Below are 12843 nucleotides of genomic sequence, written 5' to 3'. Positions count from 1 at the left end.
CCAGACATTTCACATACTATTAGTGTATTTTGATTTATTAAGAATGTTGTTATTAACAAAACTCCAACAGCATAACAGCAGATCCCTGAAAGCGCAGTGAGGTCATCCAGCTACACGCAGTCATCATTAATTGACGTCGCTTTGAAGTGATGCTTGAGAGAGCGAGGATATTTCCATTTGACTTGCTCTGATTCCTCTCTCCTCGCATCTCATCCTTGCATCCTTCCCTTGCATCCTAAGCGGGTGGAGCTAAGATGCAAGGAAAAGAAACGAGGATGCACAAATAAGAAATGCGAAGCACCCTCAGTCTTTGCTTCATTGCTACTTCAAGAGTCTGATGCAGCAGCACTTTAGTGCTTTAGTCTGTCCAATTTGCTTACCTACTCATATGTACACTCCAAATCTTCAACTTTCATGCTAATATCGCTATCAACATCATCGCGCTGGTCATCTCGTAGCTCGCTACCTAGCAGAGCCGAGTCTCTGCCATGACTCAGCATGGCTGCATCGTTTAGCTACATTGCATTTTGAAACTGGATTTTATTGTTACTGTGTCACGGAACGTCACTCAAGATAGTGCAAGATGAGAAGCTCTTGCTCTTTTGATTTTAGGAGTTAGCAACGAAGTCTGACTGGTATTCCTTGCGAAAACCTTTCTTTCATAAAATGCAATTAAACATGGGAATAACGAAACTACAGTACCAACCACCAAATTAGCCCCAGAATCAATGAACTCTTCACAAATACACGATATGGCCAAATGTTTGTGGACACCTCACTGTCATACCCATATGTGCTTGTTGAACATCCCATTTCAGATGTATTCCCCCTTTGCTGTCATAATAACCACTCTTCCACTCTTCTGGGAAGGCTTTGCACTAGATTTTAGAGCGTGGCTGTGGGGATTTTCGTTCATTCAGCTACAAGAGCGTTAGTGATGTTAGGTGAGGAGGTCTGGGGTTCAGTCGGTGTTCCAGTTCATCCAAAGGTTGTTCAGTGGGGTTGAGATCAGAGTTCTGTGCAGGAAGTTCTTCCACTCAAACCTACTCAAACCATGTCTTCATGGAGTTCGCTTTTGTGCACAGGAGCATCGTCATGCTGGAACAGGTCTGGGCCTCTTAGTTCCAAAGAATTGTGTGCTTCCAACAATGTTTAAACATTTCGGGGAAGAACCACCCCTGCTGAAAATAAAAACCCCAATAGAAACCATCTAAAAAATTCTAACGGTTTCCACTACAAATACCATTACAAACCATCAGCTCTTAGCCATTAAAACCATTACCAATTCTCAACAAACCACCAGTAGAGACCCACAGGGACTATTACAGCTTCCATTAAAAGCAATACAATTCCCATTATAACCATTAATACCATTACAAATGAGGGTTTCTATTGTTTTTTTGTTTTTGTTTTCAGCAGGGAGATATGGGTGTGATGGTCAGGTGTCCAAAAACATTTGGCCAGATTCAGGGTGAAACAGATGTGTTTCAGGGTGGACTTTTCCTTTAAGGTTGTGTAAAGTTATGGACCGTGCTTTAGTAAACTTAGAGATAGAGGGTGGTGCGACACACTCACACACACCCTCACAGGCCAGAAATAGTCTCTCACACACTGACTGCTGCACCCTGAATTACAAATGGCTGCCACCGGAGTTCTCCCCTTTATCAGGGGGGTAGACTTAAGTGGGAATGATTTTAAAGTAAGTAACCCTTTCACACTAGTGCCATTTTAACACTTATATAATCCACCTTTTATCCACCAGCTAGCTGTCACAACAGAAGAAACCCGACAGCAGTATTTCGCTATTCACTGTTACTGGGCGTTAGCTTGCTAAGCGTAGCAACTTGTCAGTATGTGACAGTTTGTCCTATGTAAAGTTTACTAATAGTGGGGAAAATACTCATTAACCTGGACTGGTATTCGATGATGTTTAGAGTTTCCTTTAGGTATTGTTTAGTTTGTGTACAACCCTGTGTTTAGTTTAAAACGACATTTTGTTTTGAAGATGCGTAGCCAGATAGCTGACGTTCGCTAGCTAGGAAGCTAAGTTGGTTAGCAAGCCAGCTAAAGCCAGCTGTTTTATTTATAACGTGAGGCACAACCGGGACGTACTTTTATTTATTTATCTTATTTTATGTTTTTTTTTTTTTTTTAAAACCTTACTCAGACTATAGCATATAGTGAGTAAAAGGTTGTTGTTATTCTTGACGAGTTAAAACCTTGCTAGCTGAATGCTCTAATAGTTATGACAGTAGTTTCTCTTATAATGACTTGTTGAGGTTTTGCCTTTAGTGTGTATCTAACATATCATGACCGTAATATATTAAAGGCTTACAATTTAGAAAGAGAGATGGATAGATAGATAATTTTATAGGTGAATTTGCTCTGGAATTAATAAATATTTTGTCTTTGTTTTTTTTGTTTGTTTGTTTTTTTTCTTTTCTTTTCTTTCCCAAAGGGAGGCTACTTTCCTGAACATGTTAAATCTATGACTAGTCTTCGATGGCTGAAACTCAACAGAACTGGGCTTTGTTATCTTCCAGAAGAACTTTCCTCACTCCAGAAGCTGGTGAGTATTTCATAACGTTATGGAGTTGGACGCAAAAGTTTGTGAATCCTGGTCAAGTAATAAAAAACGCACCCGGTTAAAACCGTAACCGTGTATCTATTATCTATGTGCTGAAATGAAATTGAAAATAAACTCAGAGTAAACCTAACCTAAAGTAACTACAACCTAGAGTGGCGAACCCAGCAAAGCATTTCAGCATACCAAGCATATGAAAAAATACCGTAGCAGAGCCGATCAACGTATGAAAAACTGGTCATAGTTCAGCAACACGAACAAGCTCAGCGTCTGTATCTTCTGTGGCAACTTTATCCAATCAGTTCACAATTTATGTGAATTATTTAACTAAAGGCACCTCATCAGACTAGAGACTAGCTACAGAGCTAGATAGAGCATGGAAGCTTTCACTGATTTACCTTGTTTGGTCTGATTAGGGGGTTGGGGGTTCGAATCCCGCCTCTGCCCTGTGTGTGCGGAGTTTGCATGTTCTCCCTGTGCTTTGGGGGTTTCCTCCAGGTACTCTGGTTTCCTCCCCAGTCCAAAGACATGTGTTGTAGGCTGATTGGCATTTCCAAATTGTCCGTAATGCTGTGAATGTGTGTGTGATTGTGCCCTGTGATGGGTTGGCACCCCGTCCATGGTCTCCCTTGCCTCGTGCCCCGAGTTCCCTGGGATAAGCTCCAGGCTCCCACGTGACCCTGCATCTGATAAGTGGTATGTAAAATGGATGGAAGGATGGCCTGATTAGCGAACTGATGACAAAAACAGACAGATTTGAAACAGACGTCTCATCCATTCAGAGTCCATGCTGCTAATCAGAAGTGTTGTTGTGAAGCACCACTATGAAACAAAAACATAAGCACTTTGAGTAGTCTTAATTCTAACCATGAATTAATTGTAAATATTTAGTCACGATAGTTGCAATAACAGGCTTTTGTAAGCAAGGAATTTTCTGTAACTGCATAGGCCTGATTTGGAGTATTGAGCGCTGTGACCATTTGCCCTTACATACACATACCGATTTAATGTTTCTTTCTTCTCCGAAATGTTAAAATCAGGAGCATTTGTCAGTGAGCCACAACAGTCTTACAACGCTACATGGAGAACTCTCGAGCCTTCCGAACCTAAGGGTAAATCAGATTATTATAATATAAAATGGATTATTTTTCATTTACAGAAGGAATTTTATGATTGAACCTGTGACCATTTTAATTTGTCACTTATGTTTTAATTCTGTCTTTAGGCGGTTGTGGCCCGGGCAAACAACCTCAAGAACTCTGGCGTTCCAGATGACATTTTTAATCTGGATGACCTCTCGGTATTGGTATGTCGACCTTTATTGTATTCATTGATTATTTATTAATAACTTTTTTTTCTTTTGACGATTAAGACAGATCAGGCTCATTACACAATGAATAATTTTCCATCATCTTCCATGTATTTCATACGATCTTTCTCACCTGGGAGATGTAATTTACCCCTTTTTTTTTGAGCTGACAGAATTATATACTCCAACATTTTTGCAGGACCTGAGCTTCAACCAGCTGACGGAAATTCCAAGGGATCTGGAGAATTCTAGAAATATGTTGGTCCTTAACCTCAGCCATAACAGGTAGAACTGCGTATTGATGTGTTTGTAGCGAGTGTGACATTCTGATCATTATTTAACAGGTGTCGGTGTTGCCTTATCTTATTTCCTTATTCTTGCGTTTTCAGCATTGACAACATACCAAATCAGCTGTTCATTAACCTGACTGATCTGCTCTACCTGGATCTGTGTGACAATAAGCTGGACAGTCTTCCCCCTCAGATGAGGCGTCTGGTTCATCTTCAGACGCTCGTTCTCAACAATAACCCCCTTATGCACGCACAGTTACGGTGAGGCCGTGTTGCAGTTTATTTTCTGGAAGTCTCCGAGTGAGAGTATCTACAGGGTGTGATTTAGTCAGGCCTGATGACCTCATCATTTTGTCACTTGCTGATAAGGTTCCTGCGCATGCTATGTTGGGTTTGTTTTGTGTTTCAAACAGGCAGCTTCCAGCAATGATAGCCCTTCAAACCCTCCATTTAAGAAACACTCAGCGCACTCAGAGTAACATGCCAACAAGTCTTGAAGGCCTCACTCATTTAGCAGGTACTAAAAGTAAAGCCAATGTGAAAGAAGAGAAATAGGATTTTAGTTGTGTGGATTTGTTTGCCAGTTAATGATTCATTTTATTCACAGATGTGGATCTGTCCTGCAACGATCTGACTCGGGTGCCAGAATGCCTATACTCCTTGGCCAGTTTAAAACGCCTTAATCTGAGTAGTAATCAGATCTCAGAGCTATCACTGTGTATAGATCAGTGGACCCAGCTAGAGACTCTGAACCTGTCCAGGAACCAGCTCACCTCATTGCCCGTAAGTACTTTTCATGAAGCTGGAAACATAATGATGAAGGGCAAAGCAACCTGTATAGGAGTGGTGTCTAATCTTATGCACAAAGGGCTGTAGGTTTTCATTCCAACCAAGCAAAGGCTACATCTAATCCAAGTTTGCAAGCCCGGTCATTTAAGACCAGGACCAAAATGATTAAAAACTGAAATCGTTGTATCCTGCTTTGTTGAAGTGGAGGTTTTCTAGCCATACTTGCCTTCTGGAAATAAAGTAACCCCTTCAATGTGCAAACACACATTGGTCAGTCAGTCGTGTCGTATTTTTGGTGCGAGTGTTCTAATCATTAATCCTCACCGATTGGTCAATCTGATCTTTTGCAGTCTGCAATTTGCAAGTTATCCAAACTGAAGAAGTTGTACTTGAACTCAAACAAGCTTGATTTTGATGGAGTGCCATCTGGTGTGGGGAAGCTGTCCAGCCTAGTGGAGTTCATGGCAGCCAATAATAATCTGGAGCTTATTCCAGAAGGCCTCTGCAGGTAGGAAGTCATTGTACTAATATAGGGGTTTGTGTGACCTACCCCCCCCCTTTAAATTCCTGCTCTTGCTCCCACAGTTATTTTTGTTTGTGTTCGCTTGTGATATTTTCTGTTGAACTTAGTTGGTTCTATTTCTCAAAATGTAAACAGTAAGTTTAATGACCTAGTATTCTGGCTATGCGTAATGAATGAATAAAGTCCGGTTTACATCAGACATGGTGATTGCGTCTTGTCCGATAAGCTCCCACTTTAATTAACATGGCCTTTCTTTGCCCTGAGAGTTGCCTTCATGAGAGTACAAACCACTTGTTCCTGTGTTCCTTGTGTCAGCAGGATCCCAGTCCCCATGTACACCTCTGCACTGTACTTCACTGGCGAATTGTAATTTCAAATTGTATTAAACTACAGTATATAATTGTTTTGTTCATCTATATATGTATGTGTTTCAGGTGCACAAAACTAAAGAAGTTGGTTTTGAACAAGAACAGGCTTGTGACGTTACCAGAGGCGATCCATTTCCTCACTGATTTAGATGTAAGCTTTTAAAATATTTTAGAAAATGACGCAGCTAAATAAATTCAATTTCACCCAGTACTCTTGTTAATATTTTGTAATGTAGGTTTTGGATGTTCGTGAAAATCCAAACCTGGTTATGCCACCCAAACCAGTGGACAGGGGAGCCGAATGGTACAACATAGACTTCTCTTTGCAGAACCAGTTGCGGTTGGCTGGTGCATCGCCAGCTACTGTGGCTGCAGCAGGTGGAGGTGCAGTAAACCACCTATTGTTTAGTTTAGTTTAGTTTTTTTCCAGTGAGATTCACATATCCAATTACAGGAATTATGTTCACGTAATGCATCTGTACAATCCTTGTATAGGAAACAGTCCAAGAGATCCGATGGCCAGAAAGCTGAGGTTAAGGCGGCGGAAGGATTCCACACAAGACGATGACCAAGCTAAACAGGTGCTGAAAGGCATGTCTGATGTAGCCCAGGAGAAGAACAAATCTATTCAGGTAAGACTATCTATGTGCAGTTTGAGTTGGTGGCCTGTGTCATAAACATGCTTGTACAGTACTGTAATGCAGAAGATACTGTACTACACGAGCCATACATTAATTCAATTTCCTATTTAAACAGGAGAACGGTGATATGAAATACTCCGACCTGAAGTCCAAACGCTGGGATAAGAACCTAGAGAAGCCTCCGCTTGACTATTCTGATATCTTTATGGAAGATGTGGGTCAGATTCCTGGAGTCTCTGTGTGGCAGATAGAGAACTTCTTGCCTACTCAGGTGGATGAAGCGTTCCATGGAAAGTTCTATGAGGCAGACGCTTACATTATCCTGAAGGTAACATTTACATTTTTTTTTGTTTTTAGCTTAAGTGTGTGAAATTTTTTTTTTTTTTTTTTTTTTTTTTTTTTTAAACAAGTTTACTCGTCCAGTTTGTATTTCATATTTCTTTCCTTATTTTCAGACTCTTCTAGATGACAATGGAGCTTTGACCTGGCAGATCTATTACTGGATTGGTCAGGATGCCACCATGGATAAGAAAGCAGGCGCTGCTATCCATGCTGTTAATCTTCGCAATTTCCTGGGTGCTGAGTGTAGGACTATCCGCGAGGAAATGGGAGATGAAAGTGAAGAATTTCTTGCGGTTAGTAGAGCATGTGCATTCGATTTATTTTTGTATGGTCTTGAGTTGAGGTAGAGGTGTGGGTTGCGACTGGGATCCACAAAATAAAAAAAGCTGGAGAAATCTCTTTATTCTTGGGTTTTTATTCCTTTAGGTGTTTGACAACGAAATTTCCTACATAGAAGGAGGAACTACCAGTGGATTCTACACGGTGGAGGATACAAAATACCCAACAAGGTATTAAACTGAAGCACAGTTAAAGAAACAAAATACCATAGCACCATGCTTCTGTTGCAGACACAGTTATCTGTGCTTTTTTTTTTTGTTGGACAGACTTTATCGTGTGTATGGGAAGAAGAACATCAGAATGGAGGCTGTGCCTCTAAAGGCAGCCTCCCTCGATCCTCGGTAAGTCTTGGATAACTTCTAATCTGCCAAGATATATACAAAATTGAGTAATCTCATGAGAGTTAAAACACTGTTCCCTTTTACAAGGTTTGTTTTCTTGCTGGATGCTGGCCTTGAAATATATGTGTGGAGAGGAGCCAATGCCACCCTTAGCAGCTCTACGAAAGCCAGGCATGTTGGAAGATTTATTATTATTATTATTTTTTTTTTAAACTCCTTTACCTAGCATTTTTCCCCTTTGTTTCACTCTAACCTGTTGTACTGTTACTGGCATCTAAAGGTTATTTGCAGAGAAGATAAACAAGAATGAAAGGAAGGGCAAAGGAGAGATCACGTCGTTGATGCAGAATCAGGAGCCTCCAGAATTTTGGGAAATTCTTGGTGGACAGCCGGAAGAAATCAAAAAACATGTTCCTGATGACTTTTCTCCAGTTCGACCTAAACTCTATAAGGTAGCTGTCTGATTATTTTTCTCAGGATAGATGATACGGTAAAATGAGAGCATGTAAAAATAAATAAATAAATAATTAAACTTTTTTTTTTTTTTTAAACTGATCTTATGTGCTGTGCTGTGCTGTAGGTTGGTCTGGGTTTAGGATATCTTGAACTTCCTCAAATCAACTACAAGCTTTCAGTTGAGCATAAGGACAAACTCAAGCTTGATGTGCTTCCAGAACTCAGACTGGTATGTAATTGCTCAACTTAGAAACTTTGTTTCAGTAAGTTACAGTTTTGCTTTCTTTGAATGCGCTCATCATGACTGATGTCCTCCTGTTGCAGCTCCAAAGCCTTCTAGACACTAAAGGTGTATATATACTGGATTGTTGGTGTGAAGTGTTTATTTGGATTGGACGCAAGTCCCCTCGTCTCGTAAGAGCAGCTGCGCTGAAATTAGGCCAGGAGCTGTGCAGCATGCTCCATCGACCAAAACATGCCGTGGTCATCCGCAACCTGGAGGGAACCGAGTGCCAGGTTAGACGTGCTTTGATATGCAAGCTCACACTTTATCTAAAGCTCCTATTTAAATTTTTGTGTTTGCACAATTGAATGGAAATAAGGTACAAAAAACACCCCCCCCCTTTTTTTCTTACTAGGTCTTCAAATCCAAGTTCAAGAACTGGGATGATGTGTTGAAGGTGGACTACACCAGGAACGCAGAGAGTGTCCAGCAGAAGGATAACTTGTCTGGAAAGGTGAAGAAGGATGCCGAGCAAAAGAACCAGATGAAGGCTGACCTGACTGCGCTTTTCTTGCCCAGGCAGCCGCCTATGCCTCTTTCTGAGGTGAGGTGTCTATGTAACATATATTTCATTTCATTAAGAAGCTATGGTATAAAAACGACATTTTACAGTCTCCCGAGTTGCACAACAGGAAAACTTGTTGCCCTGTAGTCCGGAGTTCGCAAGTTCAGATCTTGACGATGCCACAGGCATCCGTGGCTGGGAGTCCAAGAGAGCACAATCGGCCATGGTCTCTGGGTGGGAGGGACATACACTCTTTCTCTCTCTCTCTCTCTCTCCCCCTCCCTTCCTCCTGTCACTTTTGTGGAAGATATAAAATCAGAGAATAGTGTGAATATCAAAGAATGTTGAACATTTAAGCTTACTTTTATAAAGAAGGAGCCAATAAGCCAATTTCCTTCCCCCTTCTTCTTCTCATGAATATGAGCGTGCAAGTGGGAGGGTCTGTTTACACGTTATTAGCAAAATGGTAACCGCGGGGTGACACGGGTGTGGAAAGAGACGCGGGAGGAGGGGATGAGTTAGTGCATAATGGTACATAATATTATACTTGAAATGCTACTTACTAAAAAAAGGAAGGATTGTACTTTTGTACCATATTTTATTTATTTATTCATAGATTTATATTGGCACATCTAAATAAATATGATTTTAAAAGTTGTTCATTTAGTAAGGAGCCATAAGTGGTCACTAGATATAGATCATAATTTTTTAAAAACTGTTTTTGCACTAAATATTTTATGTATTTTTGTAACAGTAGCTGCACTGTCCAGATTATGGTTCAAAAGAAAAATCAACTTGTTTGATTATTGTAGAGCAAATGCAAAAATATTGAGATGTATATCGAGTATCATCAAAATTGAGAAAAATATTGATTTATCACATTTTTAGGTCTATCGCCCAGCCCTAATATACAGTTTCGCACACTTATTTATCAGGAAATATTATTTAATTTATGTTTGGTTTAATAGATGTGATAAACTCCCATCTGAACAAGTTTTAATTTCAAAATAAATAAAAACCAACATTGTTTGTTTTTTAATGTGTTGTGTGTGGCTCACTGTAATCATTATACAGGCTGAACAAATGATGGAAGAATGGAATGAGGACCTGGATGGTATGGAGGGATTTGTTTTGGAAGGTAAAAAGTTTGCCCGGCTGCCAGAGGAGGAGTTTGGTCACTTCCACACACAAGACTGCTATGTGTTTCTCTGCAGGTAAGTGTTCCTTGGATAGCTGATCTTGTGGAAATAAGATTGCCTCTCATTTTCCTTTCTTAGTTGACATTGGCTCCAGTTATCTGAACTATATGTGAAATCCCATATTTCTGTTAGTTAGTTTGTTTGTTTGTTGTGAGGTCACAATCATGATTAATTACTGTACTATTATTGTAAGTTTTATCTCTACAAGCACACTAAATGATTTCCAGGAGTAAATGGACAGGTTTCGTTATGGCTGTAATTAAATAATTCATTTAGTTATTCAAAACGTTGACCTGTAGTCATGGTGCTAGCTTTCGGCCGAGGCAGACCCTGCAGTATTTGCCAAGCGTGTCCGTTCTGTGTGTAAGTAATGTGCGGTATGCTGTTTCTTTCATTTGTTTAAAAAACAAAAGCTGACTGACTTTCTTTGTGTGTTTCTTTGCAGGTACTGGGTGCCGGTCGAGTATGAGGAGGATAAAGAAAAAGAGAAGGGTGATGAAGGAGAAGGAGAAGACGAGGACAAGCAACCTGAAGAGGACTTCCAGTGTGTGGTTTACTTCTGGCAAGGTCGTGAGGCTTCCAACATGGGCTGGCTTACGTTCACATTCAGCTTGCAGAAGAAGTTTGAGAGCCTTTTCCCTGGAAAGCTGGAGGTACAATTTCTTAACTGTCAGTAATGTCATTTGTTCAATTCTGTTGGATAAAAAGGTCTTTTATAAAAGATTTGTGGTCCAAAATGTTACCATTTTCATCTTCCAGGTTGTGAGGATGACCCAGCAGCAGGAGAACCTCAAGTTCTTGTCACACTTCAAGAGGAAGTTCATTATCCACAAAGGGAAGAGAAAGCTTAAGGTGGACAATGTGCAGCCCAGTCTGTACCATATCAGGACAAACGGCAGTGCACTCTGCACCAGGTTACCGTTCTAAGCAATACACATGTCAAAATGCCAAATATTATTTTAATATTTGTTTAATGTTAAAAGACTAACGTGCTGGTTTATGTTCTTCTTTTCCGTAGAACTATCCAGATTTCCACTGACTCCAGTAACCTCAACTCTGAGTTCTGCTTCATACTGAAGGTAATCTTCTATGTATTTGTACTGGAGCTAAATGCAAAAATATTGCAAATCGGACATGCAAACATGTCCGATTTGCAATGTTTTTTTATTTATATTTATTTATTTTTTTAAAAAATAAACTCATTTGAACAGTGATACAGGGGCCACCTGAAAGCTTTGCATTTCCACTTTCTCAGCTTAAGCAGCAGTCAGAAGAAACCTGATTAAATTTCTCCCAGTGGAAAAAGCGATTTGCTTACAGGGAAAAGATGTAGGAAGTCTCTTTGTTGATACGTTAGTACCATTTGTTTATAAACATATCTGACTTGGAGATGGAGTCGGACGAGTCACATGTTTAGGTGGCTCAGATAGGGCCCACCGATTTTAATTTGGATAAATATTTACCTGTGAAATTACAAGCCTCGGTCTTGCAAGCCAGCAGAAAACAAGAAGGCAGGGACTCTGATCTTTTACCTCAGAACTTGCAAATTGACAGTATCGTGAGCTCAGTCTAGCTGCTGCCAAAAAAGGCCTGCTGGATGTGAGTGGAAGAAATTGATGAAATCTGTGTTGACCGGTTGTTCAGTAAAAACGCAGGGTGAATTCTTCCGCTCCAACTCTGGCAAACCATGTCTTCATGGAGCTGGCTTTGTGCACAGGGGCCTTGTCATGCTGGAACAGGTTTGAGCCTCTTAGTTCCAGTGAAGGGAAATTGTAACGTTACAGTGTACAAAGACATTCTGTACAACTGTATGCTTCCATCTTTGTGGAAACAGTTTGGGGAAGAACCACATATGGGTGTGATGGGCAGGTGTCCACATACTTTTGGCCACAGTCTGTATGTTAGTTTTCCGTGCTCATGTTTATTATTAAGCCTTTATTGTAAATAGAGACTATTAATAATTTGTATTAATAATTTAAATTAGCATTTAATGTGTGCTCCATGTGGGTTCTTTGGAGCCATGAGCAAAAAAAAAAAAAAAAATTCTGTTTAAAATACATTAACCTTTGTTTGGCTCTGACTGTTATGCACGGACAGAATTTCACTGACTCTCTAAATTTCTTTCATGTTCTAGAAATTTTAGTGCCAGTGCTGCTTTTTAAAAACCTAACTGTTACAACAACTATTGTGGATGCACCCCCCCCCCTCCCCCCCGCCCTTTCTAGGTGCCATTTGAGAGTACAGACAACCAGGGTATTGTGTACACATGGGTTGGCAGAGCAGCAGACCCAGACGAGGCTAAGCTGGCAGAGGATATCATGAACTCCATGTTTGATGATACCTACAGCAAGCAGGTACACGTTAGGACTGTTGCTTAGTATTGGCTTTGAAGAACAATGTTTTGAATGGATTATACAATAATAAGTTGATTGCTTTTTAACAGGTAATAAATGAGGGAGAGGAACCAGAAAACTTCTTCTGGGTCGGCATCGGCTCACAGAAACCATACGACGAAGACGCAGAATACATGAAATACGCCAGACTTTTTAGGTTAGAAATTTGAAATCCATTTTTTATTTCACACATTTTATGTATTGCTTGTCGTGCTGATCTCTGTTATCAGAGTTCATTCGTCTGTGCCATTTCACTGCAGGTGCTCCAATGAGAAAGGCTACTTTTCTATCTCGGAGAAGTGTTCTGACTTTTGTCAAGACGATTTGGCTGATGATGACATCATGCTCCTGGACAATGGAAAAGAAGTAAGTGCTTACTTCAATGTTTATTTAAGTAAACCTTTGGACAAAGGCCCAGGGGAAGTGCGTGATGGCTTGTGTGTGTTTTACAGGTGTACATGTGGGTTGGCAGCCAGACCAG

The 12843-nt window shown here is 40.3% G+C and overlaps 1 protein-coding gene across 1 annotated transcript in view; it reads left to right on the top strand.

Annotated features, from left to right (window-relative positions):
- The first annotated feature begins 1430 nt into the window (after positions 1 to 1430).
- Positions 1431 to 12843, top strand: part of flii (FLII actin remodeling protein) — a 12946-nt gene continuing 1533 nt past the window's right edge. Inside the window, exons 1-29 of the mRNA XM_053612955.1 lie at positions 1431 to 1699; positions 2459 to 2569; positions 3625 to 3696; positions 3810 to 3890; positions 4093 to 4178; positions 4283 to 4444; positions 4597 to 4700; positions 4791 to 4966; positions 5323 to 5480; positions 5930 to 6014; positions 6100 to 6247; positions 6359 to 6495; positions 6620 to 6832; positions 6960 to 7139; positions 7273 to 7355; positions 7452 to 7526; positions 7614 to 7697; positions 7807 to 7978; positions 8107 to 8211; positions 8307 to 8498; positions 8621 to 8809; positions 9845 to 9984; positions 10415 to 10622; positions 10729 to 10883; positions 10988 to 11048; positions 12195 to 12323; positions 12413 to 12519; positions 12623 to 12728; positions 12815 to 12843. The exon at positions 12815 to 12843 is cut by the window's right edge and continues 37 nt beyond it. Coding sequence (XP_053468930.1) covers positions 1637 to 1699; positions 2459 to 2569; positions 3625 to 3696; positions 3810 to 3890; positions 4093 to 4178; positions 4283 to 4444; positions 4597 to 4700; positions 4791 to 4966; positions 5323 to 5480; positions 5930 to 6014; positions 6100 to 6247; positions 6359 to 6495; positions 6620 to 6832; positions 6960 to 7139; positions 7273 to 7355; positions 7452 to 7526; positions 7614 to 7697; positions 7807 to 7978; positions 8107 to 8211; positions 8307 to 8498; positions 8621 to 8809; positions 9845 to 9984; positions 10415 to 10622; positions 10729 to 10883; positions 10988 to 11048; positions 12195 to 12323; positions 12413 to 12519; positions 12623 to 12728; positions 12815 to 12843 — 3611 coding nt within the window. The 5' untranslated portion in view covers positions 1431 to 1636. The remainder of the gene's footprint in view (positions 1700 to 2458; positions 2570 to 3624; positions 3697 to 3809; positions 3891 to 4092; positions 4179 to 4282; positions 4445 to 4596; positions 4701 to 4790; positions 4967 to 5322; positions 5481 to 5929; positions 6015 to 6099; positions 6248 to 6358; positions 6496 to 6619; positions 6833 to 6959; positions 7140 to 7272; positions 7356 to 7451; positions 7527 to 7613; positions 7698 to 7806; positions 7979 to 8106; positions 8212 to 8306; positions 8499 to 8620; positions 8810 to 9844; positions 9985 to 10414; positions 10623 to 10728; positions 10884 to 10987; positions 11049 to 12194; positions 12324 to 12412; positions 12520 to 12622; positions 12729 to 12814) is intronic.

The sequence above is a fragment of the Ictalurus furcatus genome, chromosome 24 (assembly GCF_023375685.1).
Source record: "Ictalurus furcatus strain D&B chromosome 24, Billie_1.0, whole genome shotgun sequence".
Lineage (NCBI taxonomy): Eukaryota > Metazoa > Chordata > Actinopteri > Siluriformes > Ictaluridae > Ictalurus > Ictalurus furcatus.
This window is presented reverse-complemented; position numbering and strand designations above follow the sequence as displayed.